This window comes from Podarcis gaigeae, assembly GCF_964106915.1.
Source record: "Podarcis gaigeae genome assembly, chromosome: 14".
NCBI lineage: Eukaryota > Metazoa > Chordata > Lepidosauria > Squamata > Lacertidae > Podarcis > Podarcis gaigeae.
In genome coordinates, this window is record NC_139690.1 from 35,748,842 (window position 1) to 35,764,737 (window position 15,896).

General features: G+C 43.0%; 1 protein-coding gene across 1 annotated transcript in view; it reads right to left on the reverse strand.

Moving 5' to 3' along the window:
- The window catches only part of DNAAF8 (dynein axonemal assembly factor 8), a 91,079-nt gene that overhangs the window by 55,670 nt on the left and 19,513 nt on the right, over positions 1 to 15,896 (reverse strand). Inside the window, exons 10-11 of the mRNA XM_083710808.1 lie at positions 14,325 to 14,469; positions 3,259 to 3,453 (exon numbers count right to left, since the gene is read on the reverse strand). Coding sequence (XP_083566934.1) covers positions 3,259 to 3,453; positions 14,325 to 14,469 — 340 coding nt within the window. The remainder of the gene's footprint in view (positions 1 to 3,258; positions 3,454 to 14,324; positions 14,470 to 15,896) is intronic.

The window sequence follows — 15,896 nt, forward strand, 5'->3', positions numbered from 1 at the left end:
GTGGCTCTTGGGGGCTTTTCCCTGAGGAGGGAGGGGGCAGCCCATCACACACTCCACGCGGCTCTTTAAAGGGAGCGCTGAGCAGAGCCTGGGATGCATACATTTTTCTTGAATTCCCCCTCTAAAAACTAGGTGAGCCTTATGGTTAGATGCGCCTTATGGAGCGAAAAATACGGTATATGGAGAGGAACACCATCCAGCAACTTTAGGGAACAGTCATAGCTCAGTGGGAGATCAGCTGCCTTGCATGCAGAAGGTCCCTGGTTCAGTCCCCAGCATCTGCAAGTAGGGCTAGAATACTCCTCCTCTGAAACCCTGGGGAGCTGCTGCCAGTCAGTGTGGACAATACTGAACTTAGTGGACCAGCGTTCTGACTTGGTATAATACAGTTTTCTATGCTAACACAAGGGGCACCATCCAAATAAAGCTAAGCACTTTTCTGTCGCATCAACATGGACAAAAGAGATGTGCAGCGCCTTGCGTAAATCTTTCCTTTTCAGCCCCGGTGCTTTCTGAAGTGGGACCCAGTTGTGTGCACCGTTGATGAATGTGAATTAATTTCTATACAAAATGTGTATGCAGCTTTTATGACATGTTTTGTTCTTATGTAATGCACCACTTTGATATTGTTTATATTAAGCAGTATATACATTGGTGTAATCAATAAATAAAGTCCATGCCTACTCAGAAAAAAGTGTTGCTGCATTCAATGGGACTAAAGCCTAGTAAAGGGGTTCTGTTGGCAGTTTGGGACCAACTCAACTTGCATGAAGAGGAGTTTGCATGAAGTTAAGACAGACAAAGTGAGTAACATTCAGATTCCCCAACTATCCCTGTACCTTTATCACCATGCTGACTTCTCTATGTATCGCTTTGTTGTTTAGACTGATACATCTTAGGTTGCATCCTCATTAAAACCTCCTCCTCACACCTCTTTTTCAGACCTCAAAATGAGTGGTCATCTCTGAACTATCCTCTGAGAGAACAAAAGAGCAAGCACAACTGCCTTGTTCTTCTCTAGACTCAGACTAGAACCCTTTCCTATATTTCTTACAATAATTATTTCCTTACCTACGAGCATCTTCTGCAAGTGACTGCAACAGGTAAAGTCTTTTCCCCCCCCTAACCAGATTCGCAAGCCAAACACTGCAGATTTTGTATAATCAAGGGCTTCAGCAGGTAATCGAGCCAGTTATCCCAGTAGATTTAGAATTGCAGCCTTCAAACACCCAGGCTTAATGCTGCAACTTTCTATGCATGCCTACCTGCTGGAAGTAAGTCCGACTGAAATCAGTAGGGACTGTCTTCTGAGTAGACATGTATAAGATTTCCAGGTTAAGTTTCCCACTGAAATTGACTGAGCATAAAAAGTGCTTAACTTTGGCTGGATCGTGCTCGAGCAGTCAAATGCATTTAAATTATTAAATCATTTTAAACATTGATTTTTTTTCCAAATGAAATCTTAAAAAAATAAACACTGCCAAGCTTTGGTCAATTATTCTGGTGCCTTTCAGACTGCTGACCAGAACACTGAAAGTAGGAGTAGGCATTTTGCTTATTATTGAGAAATAGGATAGAATATTGCCTGCACGATTCCCCTTATGGGTGAAAGGGTTAGAGGCTTTCATTGTTTAGAAAAAGAAACTGAAAATTCAGGGAAGAGTTCAAATATTATTTACTAATAAATTATATTAAATTCATCACCTGCCCTTCAGCAGCAGATTGAGGGCAGGTTAAAAATATTTAAAATTAAAAACAGTTAAAACATATTACAATCACTTGAACAAGGTGGGTCTTGAAAACACACATCAGGAATACTCAAAGAGAAGGGAGTCCAAGATGGGTGGTAATTTCTTAAAGGTGAAATAATGAAGGCACAAAAGCAGACTATATCAGAAAAGCAGAAGACTTCTAAAGAAACTGTATGGCTGCATAAAGAGCTTACAGATAAGCTGAGTTTTAACAAGGGCATGTATAAGAAATGGAAGAAAAAAGGAAATCACGAAGGAGGAATATACACAAGTAGCCAATAATTGCAGGGAGAAAGTCGGGCAGGACAAAGTTCAGAATGAGCTCAGGCTTGCAAGAGAGGCTAAAAATATTTGTAAAAGGTATCTTTGGCTATGTTTGAAGCAAGAGGAAGAACAAGCAAGTAGTAGGTCCTTTGCGTAGGGAACACAGAGAAATGCTACTGGGTGACAGAGAGAAGGCAGAACTTTCAGAACTCAACGCCTACTTGCCTCTGTCTTCATCCAAAAGGAACCTGGTGATAACAGAACAAATGATGCAAAGTGGGAGCTGCAGCCCAAGATAGGGAAAGAGGTGGCTACTTTAAATGAATTCAGATCTTCAGGGCCTGATGACGTGCACCCAAGGGTATTAAAGGAGCTTGTGGATGTAATCTCAGGGCCTCTGTCTATGATCACTGAGAGTTCTTGGAGAACAAGTGAGGTCCCTGAAGACTGGAGGCAGGCAGATGCTGTCCCCATCTGATTGGATGGCCAGCTGTAATGGGGCACCCCATAGCCGCCTTTGACTGGACTTAACCATTGAGGAGTCCTTTACTTTTACCTTTTATTTTAGTTGAAATTCCTGCATTGCAGGAAGTTGGATTAGATGACCCTCTGAGTCTCTTCTAAGTCTACAATTCTAGGATTTTATTACCTCGTGTCAAAGCCCAGGGTCATGAGATGCGTCTTTAGCATTTGCCCAAAGCTGCACAGGTTGATTTCATCTTACGCAGCTTTTACAAACACGATTGCAGCTTTACACGTATCGTCAAAACTTGGGAAGCAAATAAAAGGGGCAGGACAGCAGGAAAAACCCCATAGAAGGGCCGCCCAAGATTTCACAGGATCCCCCTGCTTAAAAAGTGCTTTCCGTGTCATGTTTTCCAGCCATGGAAGGAACATTTTAAGCCTTGCTTACCGGACTCTGAGAAGGTCACACAAGGCTTCTGGAATCATAGAACTGTAGAGTTCGAAGGGACCCCGCAAGTCAATGCAGGAATCTTTTTCCTACCCTGGGGCTCGAACCCATGGGATTCAGATCCTTGTGCTCTTACCAGCTGAACTATCCTGCTGTCCTAATTTTCCCGCAAGTTCCATTATGGCTAGTAGCAACTTTCTGATTTATTGGAAATCTCACATATCTGCACTGCAGCTTTATATCTCCCTTTTCATCTGGCTAAGAGATTGTCCTGCAAAGACGCCTGCCTCCAGTTTGCAACACTTCCTAGAAGCTATTTGTTCCACTCACCAGAGACAGGAGCCAGGTCACAACTGCAGGGTAGATGCTAGCTGCTGCCAAGGGGGTTCTGGGAAAGAAGCTGGTCTGCTGGCAGCAAGGGGCAACCTGTCCGCAGCTAGATAACCAAATGGTCATGAGCAGCATCTCTCTTTTGGTGCCTTGTGGGGTGGGCAGTGTGTTGACAGGGGCAAGGAAGGAGGCCTCCTGTTAAAAGAGAGAGCGGATATCAAACTCAAATAACAATTGCACCATACCTGTAAAGCACTCTGATAACTACTTTAGACAGTCGGCTTCCCACAAAGAATTATGAGAGCTGTAGTCTGTTAAAAATGCTAAGAGTTAATAGGAGACCCCTAGCTTCCCTCCCAAAGCTACAATTCCCAAAATTTCCTGTGAAGAGGGAGTGACCGTCAAACCACTCTTGGAAGTGTTGCTTTGGGAGGGGAATTCGTCAAGGATTAGATGGGTCATTTGCCTGATCCAGCAAGCTCTTTTTATGTTCTCTGTAGAAAATGTGAGGAAATAAATCAAACTTTCTGGTGAAAGAATACAAAAGGTGGACTTAAAGGACTGTCATTTTGGCTTTGGGATACAGAACAGTTAAGATTTGGAGAGGTTTCTAGAAAATTGCTTATGGACAGGTCTAAGCGTATCCTTCGCTGTTATTTTCACCCCCAGCTTTGGTCATGGCAACTTAGCAGGCAATCACTGACGAGTGGCAAATTACTGACTGCAGACATCTGCCAAATGATACATCTGCTGCACACTTCTAAATGGAAACTGACTTCTCTAGGCAGTTTAGCAGTTCCGGAGAAATCCTCCGGCAGCCAGCGGCTCCCTTTGCCTTTTTGGTGAGATGTCTCCACCTTTGCACGCTCCATGGGAGCCATGTGTGAAAACAAGAGGGCACAGAAAATGCATTGGGTGACTGAGTTTTGGGCTGGTCACAGAAACTGCTGAAACTTAATGCAAGTCTCAAGTCTCAAAGCACTTCTTTGATTGAGTAGATAGTAGCAGCAGCACTGTTATTATTAAAATGTATATGCCACACTTTGTCAAAAGTCCACAGGGCAATCTAGAACATAGAAGATAATAAACTATATCAATACATAACTTTACATTCATACCAAAAAATGAAAGCTATTATATAAATACAAGTCATAAAAATAAGCAACACATCTTTATAGATAATACAAAATAGTAGAATCCAGCACCTCAGGGTGGCCCTGATTCAATCCAGTGTGATCCCGGGACCCAAATAAATTCAGAGGCCTTGCACATTATTTAATTAGTGTTTAAAACCCTAATTAAATATGTGATTAGATGGCCTGTAAGCATCTCCACTCCTCCTCTCCTCTCCACTGGACTGCCCCTCCCCGATCACTCCAGATAGACCTCATTCAACCTGGGGTTGCCTCAACCCAATTCGACTGAATCCCGGGTTAACCCAAACTGACCCAATTCAATTCACGATCCAGGTAGTACACAGACCTGCTACATAATTTCTAATACATAATGAACATAATGAATGCATACTAAGCAGCTATATAATATACACACGTTCAGAAAGAGACATCTTTCCTTATGTGCCCTTCCGAGGATCACAGAACAGCTGTTTATGTGAGGCTTCATTCATTTTATCCTAACAACCACCCTGTGAAGCAGATTAGTCAGAAAGGCAAGTCAACCTGCCCAAGGCTGCCTAGGGAGCTTCACAGCTATGTCGGCACAAGACCACCAAGTGAACTGGAGACTCTGGCAGCAAGGCCAGACTCTCACCCTGGACTACAGAGGGCAGTTCTAAGATAAGGTTACCAGATGTCCCCGTTTCCCGGGGACAGTCCCCAGATTTACAAATCAGTCCCTATACAAAATCCATTGAAGTTATAAAGTGTCCCCAGATTCATTGAAACAAATTTGGTAATCTTATTCTAAGACAGAGCAGCATTGTCTTGGTAATGGCCTGAGATGTTACAGATGTTCTTCAGCCCATCACAGTCAGATGACTTGAGGGACCAATTCAGGCCTAGCTAGCCTTTTTACGTAACTGCTGTTCCAGGCTTGGCTCCTCAGTTTGAGCCACTCACCACTGACGGAAGCTGCTGAAAATATCTTCCCTCTGAAGAACATGACCACAGGCCCATCTTTGGCCATGCCATCTGCCTTCGATGCTCTGGATATTCTGGCCCATGGATCCCACAATAGCAGTTGGCTGAGGTCTGACGGAGGTGTCTCAGTCGCCTACTGAAATCAGATTGAAGGGAGATCTCTGGGAGATTTGCAGTAGATTGGCAAGGATTCTGACACCCAGCGGTTAGAAAATTAGACTGCTGAAAGCTTAGGGTAACCAGGAATGGGCTTTTATGCAGAATGTGTTTGTGGATTTTGTGGTTCTAGTAAAACACAAAGCAGATCCCAGAAGCCTGAAGTCTGCCTTCCTTGCTCCAGAAGAAGAGACAAACCTTACATCCCAGTCTTCAACACTGATTTATTTAGAGCATTTGTTACCCACTCTTCTGCCAAAAAGGGTGCCAGAACAGCTTACACACAATCAATTAAAACAAGACAGTTCCTGCCTACAGGCGTACAATCTAAAAAAGTGTCACACAAGGGGAAAGGGACAAGGGAGGGGGGCACCGATTCTTAAGCAGTAGTTATTATAATCATCAGCTGGCATAGAAACAGCTCAGGGAAGGTGGTGCCTGAAGGAACCGGTCTGTTGGCAAAGTCTTTTGGCAATGAGCCCTGCTTCTCATCTCTCCCACTGAGGGAGCCTGGTGGAATGGCTGCTGCCAGGTGACACTTGAAGAAGAGAAAGATTTGTTTGCACCAATGTTTTTGTCTGTAATATTGGCATACCAGCATTAATAACAAGTTATTTCAGTGTGTGTGTGTTATGTGATATTGCCTGATTTGGCAATCAGACAGTGGCTGGATCTTGTAGCGGTAATTTAACACCAGCCCACTTCTGGTCATGTGGTACAGCGGTTAGAGGAACACCCAGCAGGAAGGCTCCAGACTGTCAGTATCTTGTAGGAGTCAAGTGCCTTCTGGGAAAATTAGATGTGTGCAATTGAAGAAGGGATTCAAGCTCTCTGTTGGCAACAGATCATCTTTTTAAAAAGTAACAGGCTTTTTGCGGTTAGGAAAGTGACAGGGAAATGCATTGAAAAACATGGAGGGAATGAATGATTAACAGAAAGATAGACGAATGCCATGCAAAGCAGGGTGAATGATTATTGCTGTATGATCTCCCTACAAACAAACAAAAATGAATGCTGTATAAAAGAGCAGTTCTAATGTAACTTGTCCCCGCACTTTGTGCAAGCAAATCAGGATGAATGCTCCATAAGTAGGTTGTTAGGAGGAGGCCCTAGTTCTAAATTGCTAGTGTTCAGGATGGGACACAAAGCAGCGTGCTGCCCTGTCTGTCCATTGTGCAAATTGGACTGGAAGCACCACCAACACAACCCTGCTTCCACTGCGTTGCTTATGCCCATGAACTCGGGAGTTAAGTCAGTCTCTCCAATGAGATGCAGCTAATTTTTATTACTGAATAAAAACATTTTGGAAATGTCAACTGTGTGTTTCTTTCCATTCTTTGGGGAAGGCTAAAATAATGACAATGCCATCTGTTCACAGATCTAAAGTTCCACATTAAGTTGTAAAATAAACCCTGGAACCTCGGTGACAATTGCTTTGTGACGGCAAAAAGAGTAATAATAATAATAATCCTGCATTCAACGGGCTGGACACACTGTAATTAGAAAAGAAACTGGCCGTAAAGAAGTGGGCAATACTGACAGTAATGGTCTAAATGGTCTTCCAGTTAATGCACTTTACTATGGAATTCTGCATTCCGTAAAACTAGCAGTTGCCTCCATATTAAGCATGGTGGGGTCACTGATCTGCAACAAACGACTCCGTTAGGACAGCATTGAGATTTCTGGATCTCAGCTGTGCTGCATTTTGTTTTCAAATGGGCAATGGACCTCAAAGGGAAGTAATTGAAAAATGTAGGCAAAATATGGCTTCAGATATTTAAAATGCCAAAACGAGTGCTTAATTTGCTGAGCTCTGTAGCTTCTTTCATTATACTTTTGTGGCTGTGAGTATACAGTGATCTCATAACAGAGCGGGGGGGGGGGGCAGATCAGCTGTTGGGTTCAAATTCTGCTCAATCTTCCACTTTCTAGTCCTTATACTTGCAGCAATATACTTAAGAATATAGGCAACACCAGGCGAAATCTCAAAAGTTGCTGAGTAAGAACTCTAGGAATAGGAAGGGGTGGCTACAATGCCTTGTATATCTGCTTCCTCCATGTGCCATGACCACCAGAAACAGAAATAAATATGCCAATTTTTTTTAAAAAAAGCATAATAATTTATGCAAAATATGAACTTGTACAGATAGACATGGAGTTGTTCCTCCTCAGGTGCCCACAAACATGGCTGCCTATGATTGATGCCTTTGTATGCTACTTTCCCATCCAAATTCTCTCATCTTCTGCACCACACTGCCCAGGAATATATAAATACATGCACATTTGTATGGTAAACTCTCAAAAAGAGACTAATCTGTTGTTGTTGTTACTAAGGAGACCTGGGTGACAAAAAACCCCGCAACCAACCACGTTTAAAAGCCTTGTTGGAAAAGGAAGACCTTCAGGTAGGTGCCAAAAAGACAACAGAGACGGCTTTGTTTTAAACTGTTTAAAATATTGTGTTTCAATGTTTGGACCTGCCCTGAAGTGAAGGGCAGGTAATAAAAACATACAGAAATAAATAATATTCAAGGGGAGGGAATTCCAAAGGTTTAGGTGCCACAACACTAAAGATTTGATTCCTATATCATGCGTAACAGACCTTTTGATAAGGTGTTATCTACAGACGGGCCTCACCAGCTCAGAACAGTGATCGATGGGGTATATAAGGGGTGAGATGATCTTTCTGGCATCCTACCCCAAGCTGTTGTTGTTGTTTAGTCGTTTAGTCATGTCCGACTCTTCGTGACCCCATGGACCAGAGCACGCCAGGCACTCCTGTCTTCCACCGCCTCCCGCAGTTGGGTCAAACTCATGCTGGTAGCTTCGAGAACACTGTCCAACCATCTCGTCCTCTGTCGTCCCCTTCTCCTTGTGCCCTCCATCTTTCCCAACATTAGGGTCTTTTCCAGGGAGTCTTCTCTTCTCATGAGGTGGCCAAAGTATTGGAGCCTCAGCTTCACAATCTGTCCTTCCAGTGAGCACTCAGGGCTGATTTCCTTAAGAATGGATACGTTTGATCTTCTTGCAGTCCATGGGACTCTCAAGAGTCTCCTCCAGCACCATAATTCAAAAGCATCAATTCTTCGGCAATCAGCCTTCTTGATGGTCCAGCTCTCATTTCCATACATCTCTACTGGGAAAACCATAGCTTTAACTATACGGACCTTTGTTGGCAAGGTGATGTCTCTGCTTTTTAAGATGCTGCCTAGGTTTGCCATCGCCTTTCTCCCAAGGAGCAGGCATCTTTTAATTTCGTGACTGCTGTCACCACCTGCAGTGATCATGGAGCCCAAAAAAGTAAAATCTCTCACTGCCTCCATTTCTTCCCCTTCTATTTGCCAGGAGGTGATGGGATCAGTGGCCATGATCTTCGTTTTTTTGATACTGAGCTTCAGACCGTATTTTGCGCTCTCCTCTTTCACACTCATTAAAAGGTTCTTTAATTCCTCCTCACTTTCTGCCATCAAAGTTGTGTCATCTGCATATCTGAGGTTGTTGATATTTCTTCCGGCAATCTTAATTCCAGTTTGGTATTCATCCAGTCCAGCCTTTCGCATGATGAATTCTGCATATAAGTTAAATAACCAGGGAGACAATATCTTTCTGGCATCCTACCCCAAGCTGTAGGGGGCTTTATATATCAGAACCAGCATCTTGAACTTAGCCTGCTAACAAATTCATCCGTGCAACAGTTCCTGCTCTGCTTGGTGATAAGGGTGCATGAAATTCCCTTGCAAAGCAGTGCCTGGGGTTTCGCTGTGGGGAAACTTGCTTTACTCAGTGCCTCTCCTTTGTCAGCCTCTTCTGAAAGATTCCAGCGAAGCAGTTGGATCAGCACATGGGGACCTCTGCTGGCCACCCAATCAATATGGACAAAAGTGTAGAGTGTAGTCGTTTTTTAAAAAATAAAGCTCGCGGCAGCTTTCCCCTTAAGTCAAAGCAACAAGTAGTTTGGGCTGTCAAATTCTATCAGGAATAGCTTCCATAAGAAAGCTAAAAGGTCATTTAAATCAACCCCGAGATGAAGCGAGGCTTAGAAGAGACTTAATTCTTCATATCTTTATAAGGTCATTAAAAAAAATTCTAATTAGAGAAAGAGAACCAAAAGGAGGTTGAACTGGGGAGAGCCTCAGGGGCTTCGTGTATTTCATTCTCATAATTGGGAAAACTGGCAAAGGCTCATCTGTGACAAAAGAGGTTAAGCTGAACTCCTTCCTAGCATGTCTAACCTCACATCACCCATAAAAAAAGTGCACCATGTTGATTCTTAGGTCCCAAATCCAGTAATAAAGCCATCCTGGCTCCCACCCAACATGCGCAGTCACAGACACTTACTTCTGAGAAAGAAAGAGAGCTGAAAGGACTACAAATCAGAAAGGGAAAGGAAGGAAGTTTAAATCTAAATATTCTGGGATACCACAACACCAATGATTTACTCTTAAAGCAGGCTTACAAGTTAGCTCAAGGAAGTGATTACCCCATTAAGAATTGTGCCTGTGTCATTTTGTGGCCTAGCAGAAAAATTGATGTTTTGAAAGGCTTTCCCGACACGCTCCACAAAAGTAGTTCCTGGTGACCATGCAACTGTGTGTTTACGTGCCTGATTTAATTCACCTGTTAATTTTTCAAAAACCAACTCTGTGCAAGGTACCCTTAACCAGAATGAGTGTTGGACCTCTGATTACCTCGCTGCCAAATTCCATTTTTATACAACCAGCCACAGAACTGAATCTGTACACAGATTAGCTCCCAATTTAGCTCGACCAGACCAAATTTAATTCACAGTTAACATTTCCGCAACGTCAAAAGGAACAGAAGCAGAAAAGGGATTCCACAAAAGAACAGAGGGCTCTGCCTCCCTATAGGCAGCGCAGAGGGGTGAGCTAAGGATAGAGAGAGCGCACAATGTCTAGATTTCCCTCCTGGCACTAAATGAGCCGAGACCATTAATGTAATTGCTAATGTACTTTTATTTTTATTTTATTTTTTTTTTAACAAGAAGAAGAGTGTTACTTTCTAAGCACCTTCATTAGGCAGCGAAGGGCTTCTAAGCTCCTCCAGTGTAATTACCATTCAACTCAATTACTGAGATGTATTATGAACGACCAGCAAGATTACAGTATTCCAGGTCTAGGGGAGTCACTCCTAATCTACATGCCGGGCCACACCAGAATGACATAAAAGAACCACGAGGCAACCTTAGAAATAAAGGAAATAATTTAAGCCTCCCTTGGGAGCACAAAGCTCTTCCTCTGGGTAGAGGTTTCCTGATCTCTTCCTGCATGATTCGCTGCTCTGGCCTTGACACAACAGAGCATCAGCTTTGCATGCAGTAGGTGATAGGTTCAATCCTCAACATCTCCGGATATGGCTGGGATAGTGCTCTTCCTGAAATCTTGGAAAGCCGCTGCCATTCAGTGTAGACAATACTGAGCTAGATGGACCAATGGTCTGACTCTGTATAAGACAGATTCCTGTGTTCCTAAAAAGAGTAGTCCAAAGGCCAGCTGGGCCAAACATTCCTCCCCACTTCTACTCTTGCAGGAACATTTTTTGCTTGCAAAAGGGCGAGGGAAATTTTTCATCCATTTTCAAGTGGGTGGAGATAACAATAAAAATAATTTAATTTCAAAAATGGGAGGAAGTAATCACCATTTTGAGAAAATGTGGTAGGGGGTTCCAGTTTTGTTTTGAAAACACTCTATAAAGCTCCACTACCCCTTTGAAGAGGTGGCAAAGTCACAAAGAGCAATCCAGTGACAAAGATATCTACGAAATGACTCAATAGGCACTGATGCTTCATCGTTACACTGCATCAGCCCCAAGAGCATTGTTGACCCATGGTTGTGTCATCAGGATTTCATTGGTTCAAAAAAACCCCACAATGATGCTCCTTCCAGTCATGGTGATTCCAATAAATAATCATCAAAAATCATGGTGATTTTGATAAATAACCTTCAAGAAATGATAAATCACCAGGAATGATTGCATCATTCCAAGAAAGATTGCAACTGTATCACCACCAATGGCATTTGCTTAATTCGTAGGAGCATTGCTGGTAAGTAAGTAAATAAATAATAAATGGCTGCCTCCACTCTCCCCGCCCCCCAAATATATTTTTCATCATCCACTATGAAATAACGATGTTATTTGGCATATCCTTCTGACCCATCCCTACTCACCAACCTCCCAAAATGAGAGAAAAACTCTGGGCCAAACACAGTACAGAGTGACCAATTTCCATGCTAAAAAAGAGGACCAAAGAGGTCAAGGATTGGCATAAGTTGTGCATATGTTAATTTATATATACACATTCAAATTCAGAAATATAATTTAAACAGAAACATGATATATGTCACCAGTGTGCTTGCTCAGTCTTCCTGGGGACTGGCAACTTCAAGGCCCTTCCTGCTGTCCCTTCTGATGGTTCTTTATCTTTAAATCAAACGAGGACTAGGCAGCCCTTAAAATAAGAGGATTATCATCTGTAAAGAAAGCCACAAGGCCACCTTAACACTTTAGCCCAGGAATCATAGGAACCTGCCTTATACTAAGTCAGACCATTATCTATCTAGCTTAGTACAGTGTGCACTGACTGGCAGTGGCTCTCCAGGATTTTAGGCAGGATTATCTCCCTGCTGTACCGTAGGACCTTCTATATGCAAAGCAGATGCTCTACCACTGAACCACAGCTCCATCCCTTAAGACTTAGTCTTTGGACTAATGTAAACAGCCCTGTGGTTGGTTTTTTATGTAGACAGAGAAGTAGCCAGCAGGCAAAAGGTAAAAAATGGGGCTGAGAATGGACTGTTTGTCAGAAACCAGATCAGGAAGATGGATTGGGAGGGCAAGAAACAGAAGACCCAGTCACGGATGAGGCGAGGTGAACGTTTGGTTAGGCCTGCCCCAAAACCGCACATCCGATAATGAACTTGAAAAAAGGGGCACTGTGGAAATGTGGTGCCTCAAAATTTATTTATATTTCTCTTAGTCATGCTCCTTTCCAAATCTCTAAGGACACAGCTGCCAAATTATAACTGCTTTGGTTTCACATGTCAAAACAATTTAATTCTTCAATCTGTGCATGAATCAAAAAGAGGAAAGGAAGAATATTCCAATCTGAGACGCAGAAAGCACGGCTGTCAGACCTGTCTTGAAAAGGACAGCTGCATGTGGACCAGTGATGCCACTGCCTCTTCCCTTTCTAAATGTTTTATTAGCAGATGTTTATGAAGAATAAGGAGCTGTCAGACAGAAGAGGCATGCGTGGATTGCAAGCTGTGTGGAGCTCTTCAGAACCTGCCACTGTGCTAACAGTGTATTGTGAAGTGAGCTGTAAGTGAAAGAGTTCTCTTTTTATTATTGATTTATACAGAAGAATTGAGTCTACTGATCAGATTTGCAGATGACACAAACCTGTGGAGGGCTGCTAAAATAAAAAATAAGACTCTATAGGATACGGTTGAATATGAAATGATCTTGATAAATGACAGAACTGCAGAGAAAGGGAAACTGAATGAAGACAGATGTAAAATATCAGAGAGTGTGAGATTGTAGACTCAACAGCTCATTCTTTTCTTCTCTTTGGGTCAACAAGAGAACAGGCACTTTTCAGCCTGAACATGCAATGCTCCTACTTGGTTACAGCTGACATGACCCTGGTCTAAAGAACAACTCAGAGACCTAAAGGTGAAAGCTGACCCAAAGCAATGGCATGTTCCAAGATTCAGATGAAGCCCTGGCTGGCAAAGAGGAGTGAATGGCAGATCTAGAAGTCAGTGAGTGGATAGCCTTCAACCAGTGGCTAGGGACCCTGTATTATGTAAGTCACAGCCTGGTCCAAGGTGGATCATGACAGCAGCATTACCACCATGCAAATATTTGGTTTAAAAAAAATAGGAAAGGGATCCCTAAATGCGTGTTTACGTTAAAGGTTGGTCCTGAGTTTGAAAAGATGGGAGACTACTAGCCTAAACCATTTGATGAGTTGTTCTGCTATCTGCCCAAGATGTCTCATTCCGCTCCAGAAACCTGCTCTTCAGAGCTGGAAGGGATATTGTAAGGTTACTGCTGGGGACAGGCCCACTGAAATTAATGAACCCAAGTTAGTCTTGCTCATTAATTTCAGTGGGTCTTCTCTCGGTAGGACTAACATTGGATGCAACCCAAGATATAGAGAGCCCCAGGGCAGAATATTTGAGCAGCCAATTGAGATCTCACAATTTTAGCTTTGTACTTTATTGAAGGCACTGGTTACCATTTGGGAGCTGTCTGTAGTCCTGAAGGCCTAGTGGTAAACCAGGGGACAACTTCGGATAGTAGTGTGCATGTGTGTCACATAACTAAATGCTCCAGTGTGGTGTAGTGGTTAAGAGCGGTAGATTCGTAATCTAGGGAACTGGGTTCGCGTCTCCGCTCCTCCACATGCAGCTGCTGGGTGACCTTGGGCTAGTCACACTTCTTTGAAGTCTCTCAGCCTCACTCACCTCACAGAGTGTTTGTTGTGGGGGGAGGAAGGGAAAGGAGAATGTTAGCAGCTTAGAGACTCCTTCGGGTAGTGATAAAGCGGGATATCAAATCCAAACTCTTATTCTCCTCCAGAAAACAAACAAACCTGGAAAAAGACCATGCTGTGAAGAAGTTTAGGCTTAGAACCCTGTTCCCTGACATACTGATTTTATTATGAGCATGGAATTTGTTGTACAGAGCAGCATTCAGTTATGAGAGCCAGAAGACAACCAGGGTTGGAAGGAAGCACAAGATCCCTTTGAGAAGAAGGCTGCTCTCTGGCTATTCTGTGCTACTGACCGTATGAAATAAGATGGGGGTCTGTTCTGCCATAGGCTGCTTTCCAGTGGTGGAATGCTGAGGTTTTAAGTTTTCCAGCTGCTCCTTGAGCCTCTGTTTCCTGTGCTTCTCTTCTGCCTGCTTTTCTTTTTGGCTTTCTTCTGTCCTACAAAATGCAAGGAGAGGGACATCATGTTGCATTTTTATTCCCGTTACATGGTGACCTTGCCACCTCCCACAACCACTTGGTTGGCTTCTAAAGAAGATGAAACAAATTCATATAAAACAAAGCTATCAATGGCTACTTGCCATGATGACGATGTTTTACCTCCACTGTTAGAGGCTGTATGCCACTTAACGTCAGTTGCTGGGACTCACAAGGGAAGAGAGAGCTGCTGAACTCAGGTCCTGTGCTTTTGAGATTCCCATGGGTATCTGGCTGACCACTGTGAAAACCAGGATGTTGGACTACATGGGCCTTTGGTCTAATCCAGCTGGCTCATCCTACGTTCTTCCAGTGTCATACCTGGCCCTGACCTGGTGCCATACACTGTGTCCTCAAAAGACAAGCCAGATACTTCGCCACTCGAGGGCCTCGAGGAACAGGCAGCATCTCTTGGAACCAGGGCTGAAAAGCTCCTTGAAGGGCCCTCCTAGTCTCTGGATCATGTTTTGGATTTTGACCGTGATTTATTGAACACAGAAACAATCCTAATTTCACTTTCATTCAACCCATCTCCTTTTTCATATTTCCCAAGCTAGGCTTTCCTTAGCTGCCCCCAATCCCTGTGTCCCATATGCCACTGACTAGGGTACACTTCTTATTACACATTAGACGAAATGACCATCATCTACTGTTCTGAGCTGGTGTTATTTGATTGTTAACGCATCAGGCCCAAAGTAAAGAGAGATGGTCCTTTATCTGCTGAGTGCTATTTGTATGAAAATTGCTTATAATTGGAAGAATTCCCAGAATCCCCATACTGGACAACTGGCTAAATAAAGCATGGGACGCAGCTTGCATGGTCAAACAAACCAATATCATCAGAATTGAGAGAAGGCAGGCAGGATTATGACTGTTTTGCTGAAAAATTGATCAGCTTTATTCTCTACTAGGAGAATAAGATACAGGGAAATATGAACCCACACTCGTTGTTGTTTATTAAATTTATATACTACCCATCCTAAGATCACAGGGCGGTTGTTGAGAGTGCTTTGAAGCCAGATTGAATTTATAATTGTAAATAACCTTTAAAGGATTAAAACAATATTTAATTTTGTATTCTTTTTCATTGACTAAAAGTGAGGCTATTTTGTTGAAGATTTTTAGTGTATGATAAAACAGTAGTTAACTTTGGGGGGGTTTTGTCAGTTGCGTTATGATGTCAACATGGTTTTTGTGTTTATACAATTTTTATTCGTATTATAAAAGGAGCCGGTCCAGGGTGAAAAGGCCCAGGTTCAAACCTCCACTCAGTCATGAAGCTTTCTGGGTGACCTTAGGCATTCACTCTCTTTCAGGCTAATCTACCTCACAGGGTCGTTGTGAGGATTAAGGAGTCATGTAGGTCAACCTAATTTCCTTGAAGGGAA